Source organism: Dreissena polymorpha, chromosome 2 (assembly GCF_020536995.1).
Source record: "Dreissena polymorpha isolate Duluth1 chromosome 2, UMN_Dpol_1.0, whole genome shotgun sequence".
Lineage (NCBI taxonomy): Eukaryota > Metazoa > Mollusca > Bivalvia > Myida > Dreissenidae > Dreissena > Dreissena polymorpha.
Window position 1 is genome coordinate 127,643,593 of NC_068356.1, and position 13,546 is coordinate 127,657,138.

Consider the following 13,546-nt stretch of genomic DNA (forward strand, 5'->3'; position numbering starts at 1 on the left):
ATATAATTTCTACTGAACTTCTGTATTTCATTGATAATGGATTGTTGATGCTACATTTCTTGATCACAAATCCGAGTTCTATTAAATAGTTCCCCATAGGCAAGCCAGAATATAATCTTTTACAATATTTTCTGAAATTTGGTTTGTAACACGGATGACAGATAATGCATCCATTTTTCGGCAGCTGGATAATGCACCTCACTTAATCACCTGCATATCCTGTAATCAATTTGGAATTCGTAAACTTCAGTTGCTATTTTCATACAGGACCAATGGTAACATCTGGAGAGGTTCCCAGCTCCCAATATAATGGCATGAATTAATTAAACGCCAGACATCTCTGCAAAAGCAGAGTGTAATAGGCCAGATTTTGAAGATCAAATTTCATAACTGTTTACCAGTGGACTAGGACGGATGTAAGTTGCAGATCCATTATTGCATTAGTAAAAATAAACATTTGGATGCCAGAAGCGTCTAGGTATGTGGTTTTGCAACACTGATGCCAGTGCTGTCATAAGTATCCCCTCCCATTATTTACACATTTGTCATTCAGGAAAGCAAGGGTAAGTGATTTTGAATGTCAAACTCTCCAAAATTGATTTATGTGCTATATACATTGCAGACATTAACGTAGTATAGACATAAAATATGCATTAAACAGCACCTCATAAACCTTTTTTTCTGTTTAATTAAGGTTAATAGTCATTGACAAACCCAGTTTCATCAGCGATGATCTGTTGAATCATACTGAACTATCAATATTAAGAAAATGCATATGGTGGAAAAATGATAAAAAGTTTCCATAATGTCCTTATTTTAGTGTGAGAAATATTAAGCAACATAAGAAATGTCTGCAAAACACAAAATGATAAATCAATCTTAAGCAGAATAAGATGATTTTAAGCTCTTAAAATCAAACAGACACTTCAACAAACGATAGTGCAGAAAAAGTTCAGCCTCAAGAACAAAAAAATACAACTCTTTATTAGTAACATTGTAACTGAAAGTATCACACATGAGATTTTGATTGTTATAACTTGTGATTCTTTGATTGCAACTTGTTGATGGATTGCTGATGCATTGGGTTTAACCTTTTAATATCAAACGAAAAATTCACATTAAACAAAGTACTTAATACTGTAAATAGAGTTTGTCATAATTACCGGTATTGTTATCCGACTACCAACATTTCAAATGTACCTTATCGTTAGGTATTACATTTCATCGGATGGATGCAAAATATTTTTACACAAACAGCTACTACAAATAGACAAAACATACACAATTTTACACTAGATCTATTTTAATTATCAGAAACATGAATATATCATATACAAACAACTGAACAACAGGTCGGTCATCTCAATGAACCATTCACTCAGTCTCGTCAAGTTCTCTCGTTATTTCACGACACTTGGTCATGAGGATCTGTATGGCCTGGGAAACCAGTACCTCTGGTGGTAGGATACCAGTCGACTCCACCGTGACTGAAACCAGAATGAACAAGATCGAGCTTGCCACAGTGGTGAAAGAGACCCATGATGCTCCAAATTGTAACATGTATGTATACATTGTAATTATCATTTTATTTAATTCAAAGTTGAATATTAGAGCAATTTTGTTTAATGTAAAATAATACAAGATGCTAATAAACAACGTTTTAACATAATTAAAACTTGCATGAATAACATAAGAATGTTGAGCGTTAACCCCCCTCTTTATACTTTGTTGTGTGAATTATGAAAATGCTGATATCCACTAAGCTCCGTAGTATTACTTACTGGTACCCTGGACTTCTTAAAAGGGTCTTAAGTTAAATAAGGCTTGCAACACAAGTTTTATTAATTAATAAATAATAATTAATTGGTTTTCAAGAGCCTAGTTTCGGACTGAAAGGAAAGCCAGTCCTTCAACACCGGCTTCAAGCCAGAAATTGTGCAAACAATTTGTTAAAGTAACTATAGATGAACTTGAAATAAATACTTAACTTACTTATGCCCCGAATGGACGCAGAAACAAGTATTATGTGACACAAATAATGTGAACAGTTAACGCAGCATGTATGTGCCAGTCTTTTGAAACTTTTGCGTCACATGATAAAGCTTTTTTCAAATTTGGTACATATGTGACATTGACCTTTAATCAATCACAATACTTGATGAATACAAGATATTGTCTTAAATAAAGGAAATGTTTGCTGATGCACTATAAAGAAATAGATCGGACAATAACATGAACATTTACTTTCACTATTACCACATAAGACTTGGCCTTACTTTTAAGTGTCCACTGTGACCTTTAACCTTGAAGCCACGAACATGGTGGTTGCAGACAATACATATATTTATTAAGATATTATGATTTGTGTGCCTATTTATTTCGAAGTGCCTATTGATTTCAAAATCCCATAATAGACCAGTTGACGAGTGACGTCACGCGCACCTGCAAAGTTTAGACTCCGCCCACTGGTTGGCAAATTGAGGTGGAATTCATATAAGCGCATATAGAGAAGGTTGACAAAATCATCGTTTTAATGATAATCATGCACATATCAAATATAATTTTACTAATTATGTCTATATAAAACATTAGCATGCAAGGGAATGCATATTTGGAATGGTTATATTGTTGTTATTATTTGTTTTTACTCACAACGAACTCGGGAGTGGAACACAATCTAAGAGCTCGATATGTGGTAACCACAAAAATCTTTACTTGGCACTTCTTCGCGACCATTTTTAGTTTAAAAAATAATCTCAGAAATTGAAATTCTTTCAGAATAAATTAAATTTAATGAACTAAAACATATAAGGATGAAAACAAACAACCAATAGGTCTATTTTCTATACGCAACATAGAGTAACTGATTTGAACCTTTATGTCTGAAAAAACTTACCTTGTTACACTTTAAAAAACAAGTGTTAACAGGGAGACCATTTGGAGACGACTACATCACTATGGAATCCCGCCAACATTTGTCAATCTGATCCAGCAACTGTACGAGGACGCCACATTCCAGGTGATCCACAACGGCAAACTGAAAGAGGACTTTGAGGGGACAACAGGACTCCGCCAAGGATGCCTGTTGTCACCGATAATCTTCTTTCTTGTAGTGGATTGGGTCATGCGGGAGACAACCAAAACAGGTAAAATCAGAATCCAGTGCACCGTGGCACAGACCTTGGAGGACCTCGGAGACTTGTGTTTAGCTCACACAAGCACAACACGCTCATGGTAAGCTTTTGTGACCGCCCTTTTCTGTCGTTTGTCGTCACTGTTTTCAATGTTAACCCTCTGGATGCCGAATCTTCATAACACTTGATCATAACATTTTTCCGAATTATATCTCAGCCGAATGCGAAGCTGGATCACGCGGTGTGCAAAAACTAGGTCACCTGGAAAAAGAACAACAAAGAAAAGCCCGTTAACATTTCTAAGGTCACATTTATTTCCAATCTTTATTTATCTTGATCAAAAAGTGTTCAAACTGGGTCACAAATGGTTAAAAAACTAGGTTACACGTTCAAAAAAGATAAAGCTTGTGAACACGCGAGTTGCCATTATTATAGTCCAATCTACATGGACCTTGGTCAGAATAGTTTCCTTATGAAATATCGATCGAGTTCGAAAGTTGTGAAGTGGGTTCAAAACCTAGATCACTAGGTCATATTAAATCGAAAGTTTGTGAACACTCTATAGACTATAGACCATATTTATCGCCAAAAATTCGTAAAACTTGGTCTGACCTTTTTTACTAATGATATTTCGTCCGAGTTCAAAACTGGGTTACGTTAGGTCAACACAAAGTCACTTGGTAAAACAGAAAAAGCTTGTGAACGCTTAACTGACCAGTGACCACATGTATTGTCCAATCTTCATGAAGCCTTTTCAGAACATCTGACCACATGATATCTTGCCGGAGTTCGAAAATGGGTCACGAGATGTAAACAACTAGGCCACTTGGTCAAATTAAAAACAAAAGCTGATGAACCCTCTATAGGCTTCATTTATTTTTCAATCTTCATGAAAAATCATCAGAATATTTTTGTAAAATGCTATTTCAAAACTGGGTCATGAAGTGTCATATACTAAGTCACAATGACAGACTAAAAAAGGCTTGAAAACACTATAGAGGCCACATTAATTATCCTATCTTCATGAAACTTTGCAAGAACAGTTATCACCATTTTATTTTGGCCGAGTGCAAAAATGGGATATGTGGGATCGAAAACTAGGTCATTTTGAAAATTTAAAGAAACCAGTATCGTTGAAAACGATGGGTGCTCCCCTTATGTTCGCTATGAGAAACTGTAACCAAAGTGTGACCATGAGAAAATCTATTATTAGCCTAGGTGATCTTGACCCCAGTGACCTCAAACCTCATCAAAAGGTAGAGGTCTATGCAAGGTACCTACATGCCAAATGTAAGAGATCGGTAAAATATTGAAGGCGCTATGAGAAACTGTCACAAAAGTGTGACGGAAAAGTGTGACGGAAGGAAGGAAGTAAGGACAAACTGGCAACTAAATGCTTCCCGAAAATTTTCGGGAAGCATAAAAAGCTTGTGAACACTATAGTGGGCTTATTTATTTCCCAATCTTCATGAAACTTGTTTAGACATTTTTCAATATCTTTGCGGAGTTCGCAACTGGATAACGTGTGATCACAAACTTGGTCACTAGATACAATTTAAGAAAACGCTTGTTAGCGCTTTAGAAGTCGTATTTGTTTGCGCATTCTTCATGAGCATTTGGACAGAACATTTTTTTTCCAATGGTTTCATCGCCGCGTGCGAAATGGTTCCGGCCAATGCCGCCATGTCGCGGGCAGCTTTCCTTATGTTGATATAGTTAAACTTGTCAAACTAGAAGGCACATTTGACAAACGCATCATAAAACTTGGTCGGAATATTAAATAGTGTTGTTATGATATTAGGCCATGTTATGTAATAGGCCAGATTTTGAAGATCAAATTTCATAACTGTTTACCAGTGGACTAGGACGGATGTAAGTTGCAGATCCATTATTGCATTAGTAAAAATAAACATTTGGATGCCAGAAGCGTCTAGGTATGTGGTTTTGCAACACTGATGCCAGTGCTGTCATAAGTATCCCCTCCCATTATTTACACATTTGTCATTCAGGAAAGCAAGGGTAAGTGATTTTGAATGTCAAACTCTCCAAAATTGATTTATGTGCTATATACATTGCAGACATTAACATAGTATAGACATAAAATATGCATTAAACAGCACCTCATAAACCTTTTTTTCTGTTTAATTAAGGTTAATAGTCATTGACAAACCCAGTTTCATCAGCGATGATCTGTTGAATCATACTGAACTATCAATATTAAGAAAATGCATATGGTGGAAAAATGATAAAAAGTTTCCATAATGTCCTTATTTTAGTGTGAGAAATATTAAGCAACATAAGAAATGTCTGCAAAACACAAAATGATAAATCAATCTTAAGCAGAATAAGATGATTTTAAGCTCTTAAAATCAAACAGACACTTCAACAAACGATAGTGCAGAAAAAGTTCAGCCTCAAGAACAAAAAAATACAACTCTTTATTAGTAACATTGTAACTGAAAGTATCACACATGAGATTTTGATTGTTATAACTTGTGATTCTTTGATTGCAACTTGTTGATGGATTGCTGATGCATTGGGTTTAACCTATTAATATCAAACGAAAAATTCACATTAAACAAAGTACTTAATACTGTAAATAGAGTTTGTCATGATTACCGGTATTGTTATCCGACTACCAACATTTCAAATGTACCTTATCGTTAGGCATTACATTTCATCGGATGGATGCAAAATATTTTAACAGAAACAGCTACTACAAATAGACAAAACATACACAATTTTACACTAGATCTATTTTAATTATCAGAAACATGAATATATCATATACAAACAACTGAACAACAGGTCGGTCATCTCAATGAACCATTCACTCAGTCTCGTCAAGTTCTCTCGTTATTTCACGACACTTGGTCATGAGGATCTGTATGGCCTGGGAAACCAGTACCTCTGGTGGTAGGATACCAGTCGACTCCACCGTGACTGAAACCAGAATGAACAAGATCGAGCTTGCCACAGTGGTGAAAGAGACCCATGATGCTCCAAATTGTAACATGTATGTATACATTGTAATTATCATTTTATTTAATTCAAATTTGAATATCAGAGCAATTTTGTTTAATGTAAAATAATACAAGATGCTAATAAACAACGTTTTAACATAATTAAAACTTGCATGAATAACATACGAATGTTGAGCGTTAACCCCCCTCTTTATACTTTGTTGTGTGAATTATGAAAATGCTGATATCCACTAAGCTCCGTAGTATTACTTACTGGTACCCTGGACTTCTTAAAAGGGTCTTAAGTTAAATAAGGCTTGCAACACAAGTTTTATTAATTAATAAATAATAATTAATTGGTTTTCAAGAGGCTAGTTTCGGACTGAAAGGAAAGCCAGTCCTTCAACACCGGCTTCAAGCCAGAAATTGTGCAAACAATTTGTTAAAGTAACTATAGATGAACTTGAAATAAATACTTAACTTACTTATGCCCCGAATGAACGCAGAAACAAGTATTATGTGACACAAATAATGTGAACAGTTAACACAGCATGTATGTGCCAGTCTTTTGAAACTTGCGTCACATGATAAAGCTTTTTTCAAATTTGGTACATATGTGACTTTGACCTTTAATCAAGCACAATACTTGATGAATACAAGATATTGTCTTAAATAAAGGAAATGTTTGCTGATGCACTATAAAGAAATAGATCGGACAATAACATGAACATTTACTTTCACTATTACCACATAAGACTTGGCCTTACTTTTAAGTGTCCACTGTGACCTTTAACCTTGAAGCCACGAACATGGTGGTTGCAGGCAATACATATATTTATTAAGATATTATGATTTGTGTGCCTATTTATTTCGAAGTGCCTATTTATTTCAAAATCCCATAATAGACCAGTTGACGAGTGACGTCACGCGCACCTGCAAAGTTTAGACTCCGCCCACTGGTTGGCATATTGAGGTGGAATTCATATAAGCGCATATAGAGAAGGTTGACAAAATCATCGTTTTAATGATAATCATGCACATATCAAATATAATTTTACTAATTATGTCTATATAAAACATTAGCATGCAAGGGAATGCATCTTTGGAATGGTTATATTGTTGTTATTATTTGTTTTTACTCACAACGAACTCGGGAGTGGAACACAATCTAAGAGCTCGATATGTGGTAACCACAAAAATCTTTACTTGGCACTTCTTCGCGACCATTTTTAGTTTTAAAAAAAATCTCAGAAATTGAAATTCTTTCAGAATAAATTAAATTTAATGAACTAAAACATATAAGGATGAAAACAAACAACCAATAGGTCTATTTTCTATACGCAACATAGAGTAACTGATTTGAACCTTTATGTCTGAAAAAACTTACCTTGTTACACTTTAAAAAAAATTCCCTTGACTAATGTAATTGTTGTATTTAATTGTTCACACTAATTTTGACACTCTTAGTTGCAGCTTTTATATCCCGGTGTTTAATTGCACCTCTGTTCATCACAAACCGATTATCTCTTTATGATCGGATACTGTCCAGACAATTACAAAGACAAGAGTTCCGCGGTCGGAGATGACCGCATTGAAGCCGGATTTTTGATTTAACTGACAGGAAAGTACCATATAACATGGAATAAGAACTTTAACATTTTTACCTACCAAAGTTATAAGAACTTTAACATTTTTACATTCAAGGTCACAGTGACCTTGACCTTAGAATGAATGACCTTGAAATGACCAGTGGTCATCTAAGTGTGCTTGCAAACCTTCATGTCAAGTTTGAAGACTCTATGTCCAAGCATACCAAAGTTATAACAATTTTAACATTTTAACATTTAAGGTCACAGTGACCTTGACCTTCAAATGAATGACATTGAAATGACCAGTGGTCATCTTCTAGTACTGGCCAATCTTTATTTCAAGTTTGAAGACTCTAGGTACAAGCATACCAAAGTTATAACATGAAATAAGAACTTTAACATTTTTACATTCAAGGTCACAGTGACCTTGACCTTCAAATGAATGACCTTGAAATGTCCAGTGGTTACTTACTAGTTCTGGCCAACCTTCATGTCAAGTTTCAAGACTCTAGGTCCAAGCATACCAAAGTTATAACAACTTTAACATTTTTACATTCAAGGTCACAGTGACCTTGACCTTCAAATGAATGACCTTGAAATGTCCAGTGGTTACTTACTAGTTCTGGCCAACCTTCATGTCAAGTTTCAAGACTCTAGGTCCAAGCATACCAAAGTTATAACAACTTTAACATTTTTATATTGAAGGTCACAGTGACCTTCACCTTCAAATGAATGACCTTGAAATGACCAGTGGTCATCTGTTAATCCTGGCCAACCTTCATGTCAAGTTTGAAGACTCTAGGTCCAAGCATACCAAAGTTATACCATGAAATAAGAACTTTAACATTTTTACATTCAAGGTCACAGTGACCTTGACCTTCAAATGAATGACCTTGAAATGACCAGTGGTTACTAACTAGTTATGGCCAACCTTCATGTCAAGTTTCAAGACTCTAGGTCCAAGCATACCAAAGTTATAACAACTTTAACATTTTTTATATTGAAGGTCACAGTGACCTTGACCTTCAAATGAATGACCTTGAAATGACCAGTGGTCATCTGTTAATCCTGGCCAACCTTCATGTCAAGTTTGAAGACTCTAGGTCCAAGCATACCAAAGTTATACCATGAAATAAGAACTTTAACATTTTCGAGCACGCCGCCACCCCGCCCGCCCGCCCGCCCCCCCGCCCGCCCGACAACATCAATCTATAAGCCGAGATTTTTTCGAAAAAAATCCGGCTAAAAACGTGGTGTCATAGAGTAAAACCCGCAGGGACTTAAACCTGAATAAACCACATGTGGCAGACGTCTGGTCATTAAACACAAATTAGGATACCTCCATGTCATCTCTTGGCATATTGAGCAGTCATTTAAGCCAACTTTAAAAGCTAAAATACTGAACAGTAGCTTCAATAAAATATTTTAACATTTAAAAAATGAAGACATTTGTTGGAAATGGATTAACAAGAACTATATATACATTAGGCATTTTTATCATAATAATACATTGTTTAACAACTATTTTAAAATATTGTGCAATTTTACTGCTACGCAAGTAAGGTATTTACAGGTACCGGCAAATGTAAACTCAGCTATTACGTGTAAAGCTTGTGCATTACTGCAGTGTTAGAAACACCATCATGAATAAAACCAATTACAATAGGGTAAAACATAATTGCGTTAAATAAATTAAATATATGAATTTATCATACAATACTATATTTTTATCACTCCCCATTACTAGTAAAGAGATTTCAATATACATGCAAAGACAGTTCAATTTGCATAATATGCAGGGTTTTTCAGTTTGCATGCTCAATTGTATTAATATTGTAATTTAATGTAAAAGAAAATCACCACAATATTTAAAAATTGTAATGTATTACGCTTTTTATGGCTTTGTTTTATATTAAATGCACCTCTGACACTATCGATCGCTGATGGAAAATGACACTATCCACACCACTTACAATTATAATGAAATGAATAAATTTTTATTATTGTTGAAATATAATTTATTTAAATCTTACTATCAGAAAGAATACGGCTAATTTATTGTTTTGTTTTGTGAAATTGTCAGTATTTAGTCTTCCGATCACGTTTACTCTATGCTTAAAACTACTTCGTATTGTTATGACGAGGAAATTTGATTTGTGTATATACATCTATTTGGTACTAAATATGATATATTTGCACTATATTTTAATGTTTATTTCGGTCTTATTACCAATTTATTGACTAAACAAGAGCCCTGTATACATGTTTTACGTTAGGTACTGTAACCAGTGTTTTTGCCAACCAGTTCTGCATGCGCAGAAAATCCCGAATGTAAACAATAACATTCAACTGGTCTATTCAAGATAAAGTTATTGATCAGACCCGATCTTTTACTTTGACTAAAGCAATAGAAGAAATATGCAGAAAGAATCCTGATGTCAACTTGACGTTTAAGCGAGCGACATGGTTGTTTCACAAAGACATAACACATATTTTTGATATAATGATCATTTGGCCAATTTATTATTAAATCCAATCATGAACAACAAAGTTATGAGTTGGACTCAAACAAACCCTCTACATGTCTTCTTCACTCTTTCCTTCAATGACCTCAACATGTTTGCAGAGTTTATGAAATTCCTCCCATGGGTATATGAGATATAGATCGGACATGAAAGTAGAGACTGATACTTTTGACCTTATCAAATTATATACAGTCATACACAAAATTACATGTATATCAGCCTATTGGTATAAGAATATTCTTTCATGCTTCTACACTAGCATTAGAGGCAATTGTACTAAGTCAATAATACATATAATACATATGTGGATTGGACTTTGGAATTATTTAAGAATCTTTAAAGTACAGTTTTTTTCATATGTGTATGCAGAGTAGACAAGGTATGTAATTTCTTTGAAATTGTGTCTGTAATCAGGTATGTGTACACTGCTGTAATGAATGTTGAAATTCGTTCAAAAATGACAAGGGAGGCAACTATCATAGACTCTGCTAAAATGTTGGTAAGAGTTACTTCAATGTAACTCCGAAGATAAAGGTTGTAATTGTGACCCAATAAATATGTTTGCCAATGAAATTTGGATTTGCAACTATCAATTTCACTCTTAGTCATTTTATGTAACAAAAATTATTTTAAATGCTGAGTGAAAATCAAGTTTTTGCGGATAGTGTCTTCCCTGATTAGCTGGTTCAAACTGCACTGGCTAATCTGGGATGACACTTTACAAACATGCATTCAGCCTATTTTGCCAGATCTCGGCTCAATTTTTATTTTTAGATGCCTTAATATGCATGCCTGCCTTACTTACATATAAAGTGGTCACGGACTCGCGTCAGTTTCACAAGGTCCTTCAGGTCGTCATGGCGTAGAACTTCCCGGCTACAGGTGTCCTTCCTGGGATTGGCCACACGCGCTTTCTTTTCACCTAAATATGTGTTTGAAGTGTTAGATAAGCCTTGTTCTTGGAAATATGGGCTTAAAGCATGTGCGTAATGTCCTCCCAGATTAGCCTTTGCAGTCCATACAGATTAATCAGTGACCACACTGTCCACCTAAATTGAATTTATCTTTAGAAGAGACTTCCTATAATCCAAAACAAATCCATAAAAGCAGAAAGAATTGTCCAAGATAATTCGAGCCGACTTCACACGCTAATCTGGGATGAAACTTGCCGCACATGAATTAAGCCCAGTTTTCCCAGAACAAGGTTCAAATGATGACCATTATTGTGGTTGCCAAATAGTGACCACTATTTTCTCAGCTAAAAGTATGCTTTAATCCATAAGACTACAAAAATAATTTCATGATGTATGCAAAACATTTACTAGTATAAGGATGTCTATATAAGGGACTTAGTAGCTATTATTTTGAATATTTTCTTGAAAATACACCAATTCAAGACTAAACAGCTGATTACCCTGGCTTAAACATATAGCATCTCAACTTTTTTTAATTGATTATTTTCTACAAAATTGTAGACAAAATACAAAATTACAATCAAAACCACACTGGCTTCTGTTCAAACCTATACATATGTATACGCTCAAATTGATAGAAAGCCTTTAGCTCATTGACACCTTCTTGAGTTTATTTGCAGCCAGGGTAGAACCAGGACTTGGTGAAACAATAGAAGATCTTGAAAATCCAAGGGTTGTGACCCCAAGATTACTAGGTGAAAGCATATCCACCATGTTTCCACCATACTTCCACACTTACCATCTATATTATCGATCTCAATGACCCCTGGTGCAAAGCATTTCTGAAGCTTCTCTGCTAGCTGTCCTGTAATAGGCTTCAACAATGTGATCTCCGGCAGTAACCTGTAGGACGCTGTAGCTGGAACATACAAGGTAATAGTTTGAAGGGAACGTCAAATATCGAACAAGGCAATAGTTTGAAGGGAAGGTCAATTATCGCACAAGGCAATAGTTTGAAAGGAAGGTCAATTTTCGTACAAGGCAATAGTTTGAAGGGAAGGTCAATTACCATACAAGGCAATAGTCTGAAGGGAAGGTTAATTATCATACAAGGCAATAGTTTGAAGGGAAGGTCATTTATTGTACAAGGCAATAGTTTGAACGGAAGGTCAATTTTCATACATTTTTCATGCATTTTTTTTTATTTCTGACTCCAGCAAATCATCTGCCTTTCATTATTTTTATAAAAATGTTATCAAGAATATATTTTACATCTCATAAATATGGATTGAACTTAAATAAATGTATTATTAAATGTTTAATTATTATGTATTGTATTTGAATAGGATGCTGCCTTAATATTATTAATACAAATTTTTTAAATAAAATTCATTTTAATTATTAAATACTTACCTGTTATCGTATGCTTATACTTTCCAAGGGGAAATAACTCATCCGGAATTTTAACTGGGAATCCGCCACCTCAATACCGTAATACAGGCCAGGTTAAACATAGTGCAATGCAACCTAGCCAAAAATCGGTAACCAACCCTCAATATTCTTTCAATATATATACAAAAATATTAATCGAATAGCGGGGTGGGAGGTGGGACTTACCGATAACAGGTAAGTATTTAATAATTAAAATGAATTTTATTTAAAAAATTTGTTTTAATGTCATAAATACTGACCTGTTATCGTATGCTGATTTTGCAGCTGCGGTGGGAAGGTTCGTATATATTTTCCCAACACAGTAGAACCCATAAACAGGGTTATCAGCTAATGATATCAAGTAATCTTCGTTAAAACGGTATTAATTATGACTTCTCGGACAGAGTAATATGTCTATGTCGTAAAGAAGACACTACCGTTAGTGAAACCACAACAAGCCCAAACGTATACAAATTGTATTGTTGGCACTTCAGAAAACGAAGATAAAAAGATGACAAGGTGGTCGGATTCCTCCAGTAAACAGCTTAGAGCACGTCAAAAAATGGGGTGTGATTAATATATGCCCACAAAACAGACAGAGCTCTTAATTCATGCGGTCAGATCCTAAAAAGGAATGAATCCTTAGATAGGATAAGATTAACTTTCCTTAGTCGAGGTCTAACCCCGAGAAATAGAAGCCGCAGACACATCTCCCCCCCCTTTTTTGGGGAAATGAAGAGTGTCTTTGAGAACCTCGAATGGACTTCTGACTAACACTGCTGAGATAGAACTTCAAAGCCCTGATTGCCCAAAGAAGTTTATCCTCATCTTCATGACTACCAGTTTAAGAAAACTTGGAAACTTGAAGGTAGAAGCCATATAGAGGACTTGATATTAAGCAAGGAATCCTGGCTGACACAACAAAGTGAAAACGACAATAGATCAAACTGGAATTGGTCGTATTCATCAGAAAAAGCATGAATTTCACTT

General features: G+C 34.9%; 1 protein-coding gene across 2 annotated transcripts in view; it reads right to left on the reverse strand.

Moving 5' to 3' along the window:
• Window positions 1-1,282: 1,282 nt before the first annotated feature.
• LOC127868949 (DNA-directed RNA polymerases I and III subunit RPAC1-like) overlaps window positions 1,283-13,546 on the reverse strand; it is a 28,232-nt gene continuing 15,968 nt past the window's right edge. Inside the window, exons 9-11 of one of the 2 annotated variants that reach the window (XM_052411164.1) lie at window positions 11,925-12,044; window positions 11,017-11,133; window positions 1,283-1,487 (exon numbers count right to left, since the gene is read on the reverse strand). In XM_052411164.1, coding sequence (XP_052267124.1) covers window positions 1,375-1,487; window positions 11,017-11,133; window positions 11,925-12,044 — 350 coding nt within the window. In that variant the 3' untranslated portion in view covers window positions 1,283-1,374. Of the gene's footprint in view, window positions 1,488-5,875; window positions 6,078-11,016; window positions 11,134-11,924; window positions 12,045-13,546 lie in introns of those variants that run through there. The other variant, XM_052411163.1, reaches the window with a different exon arrangement.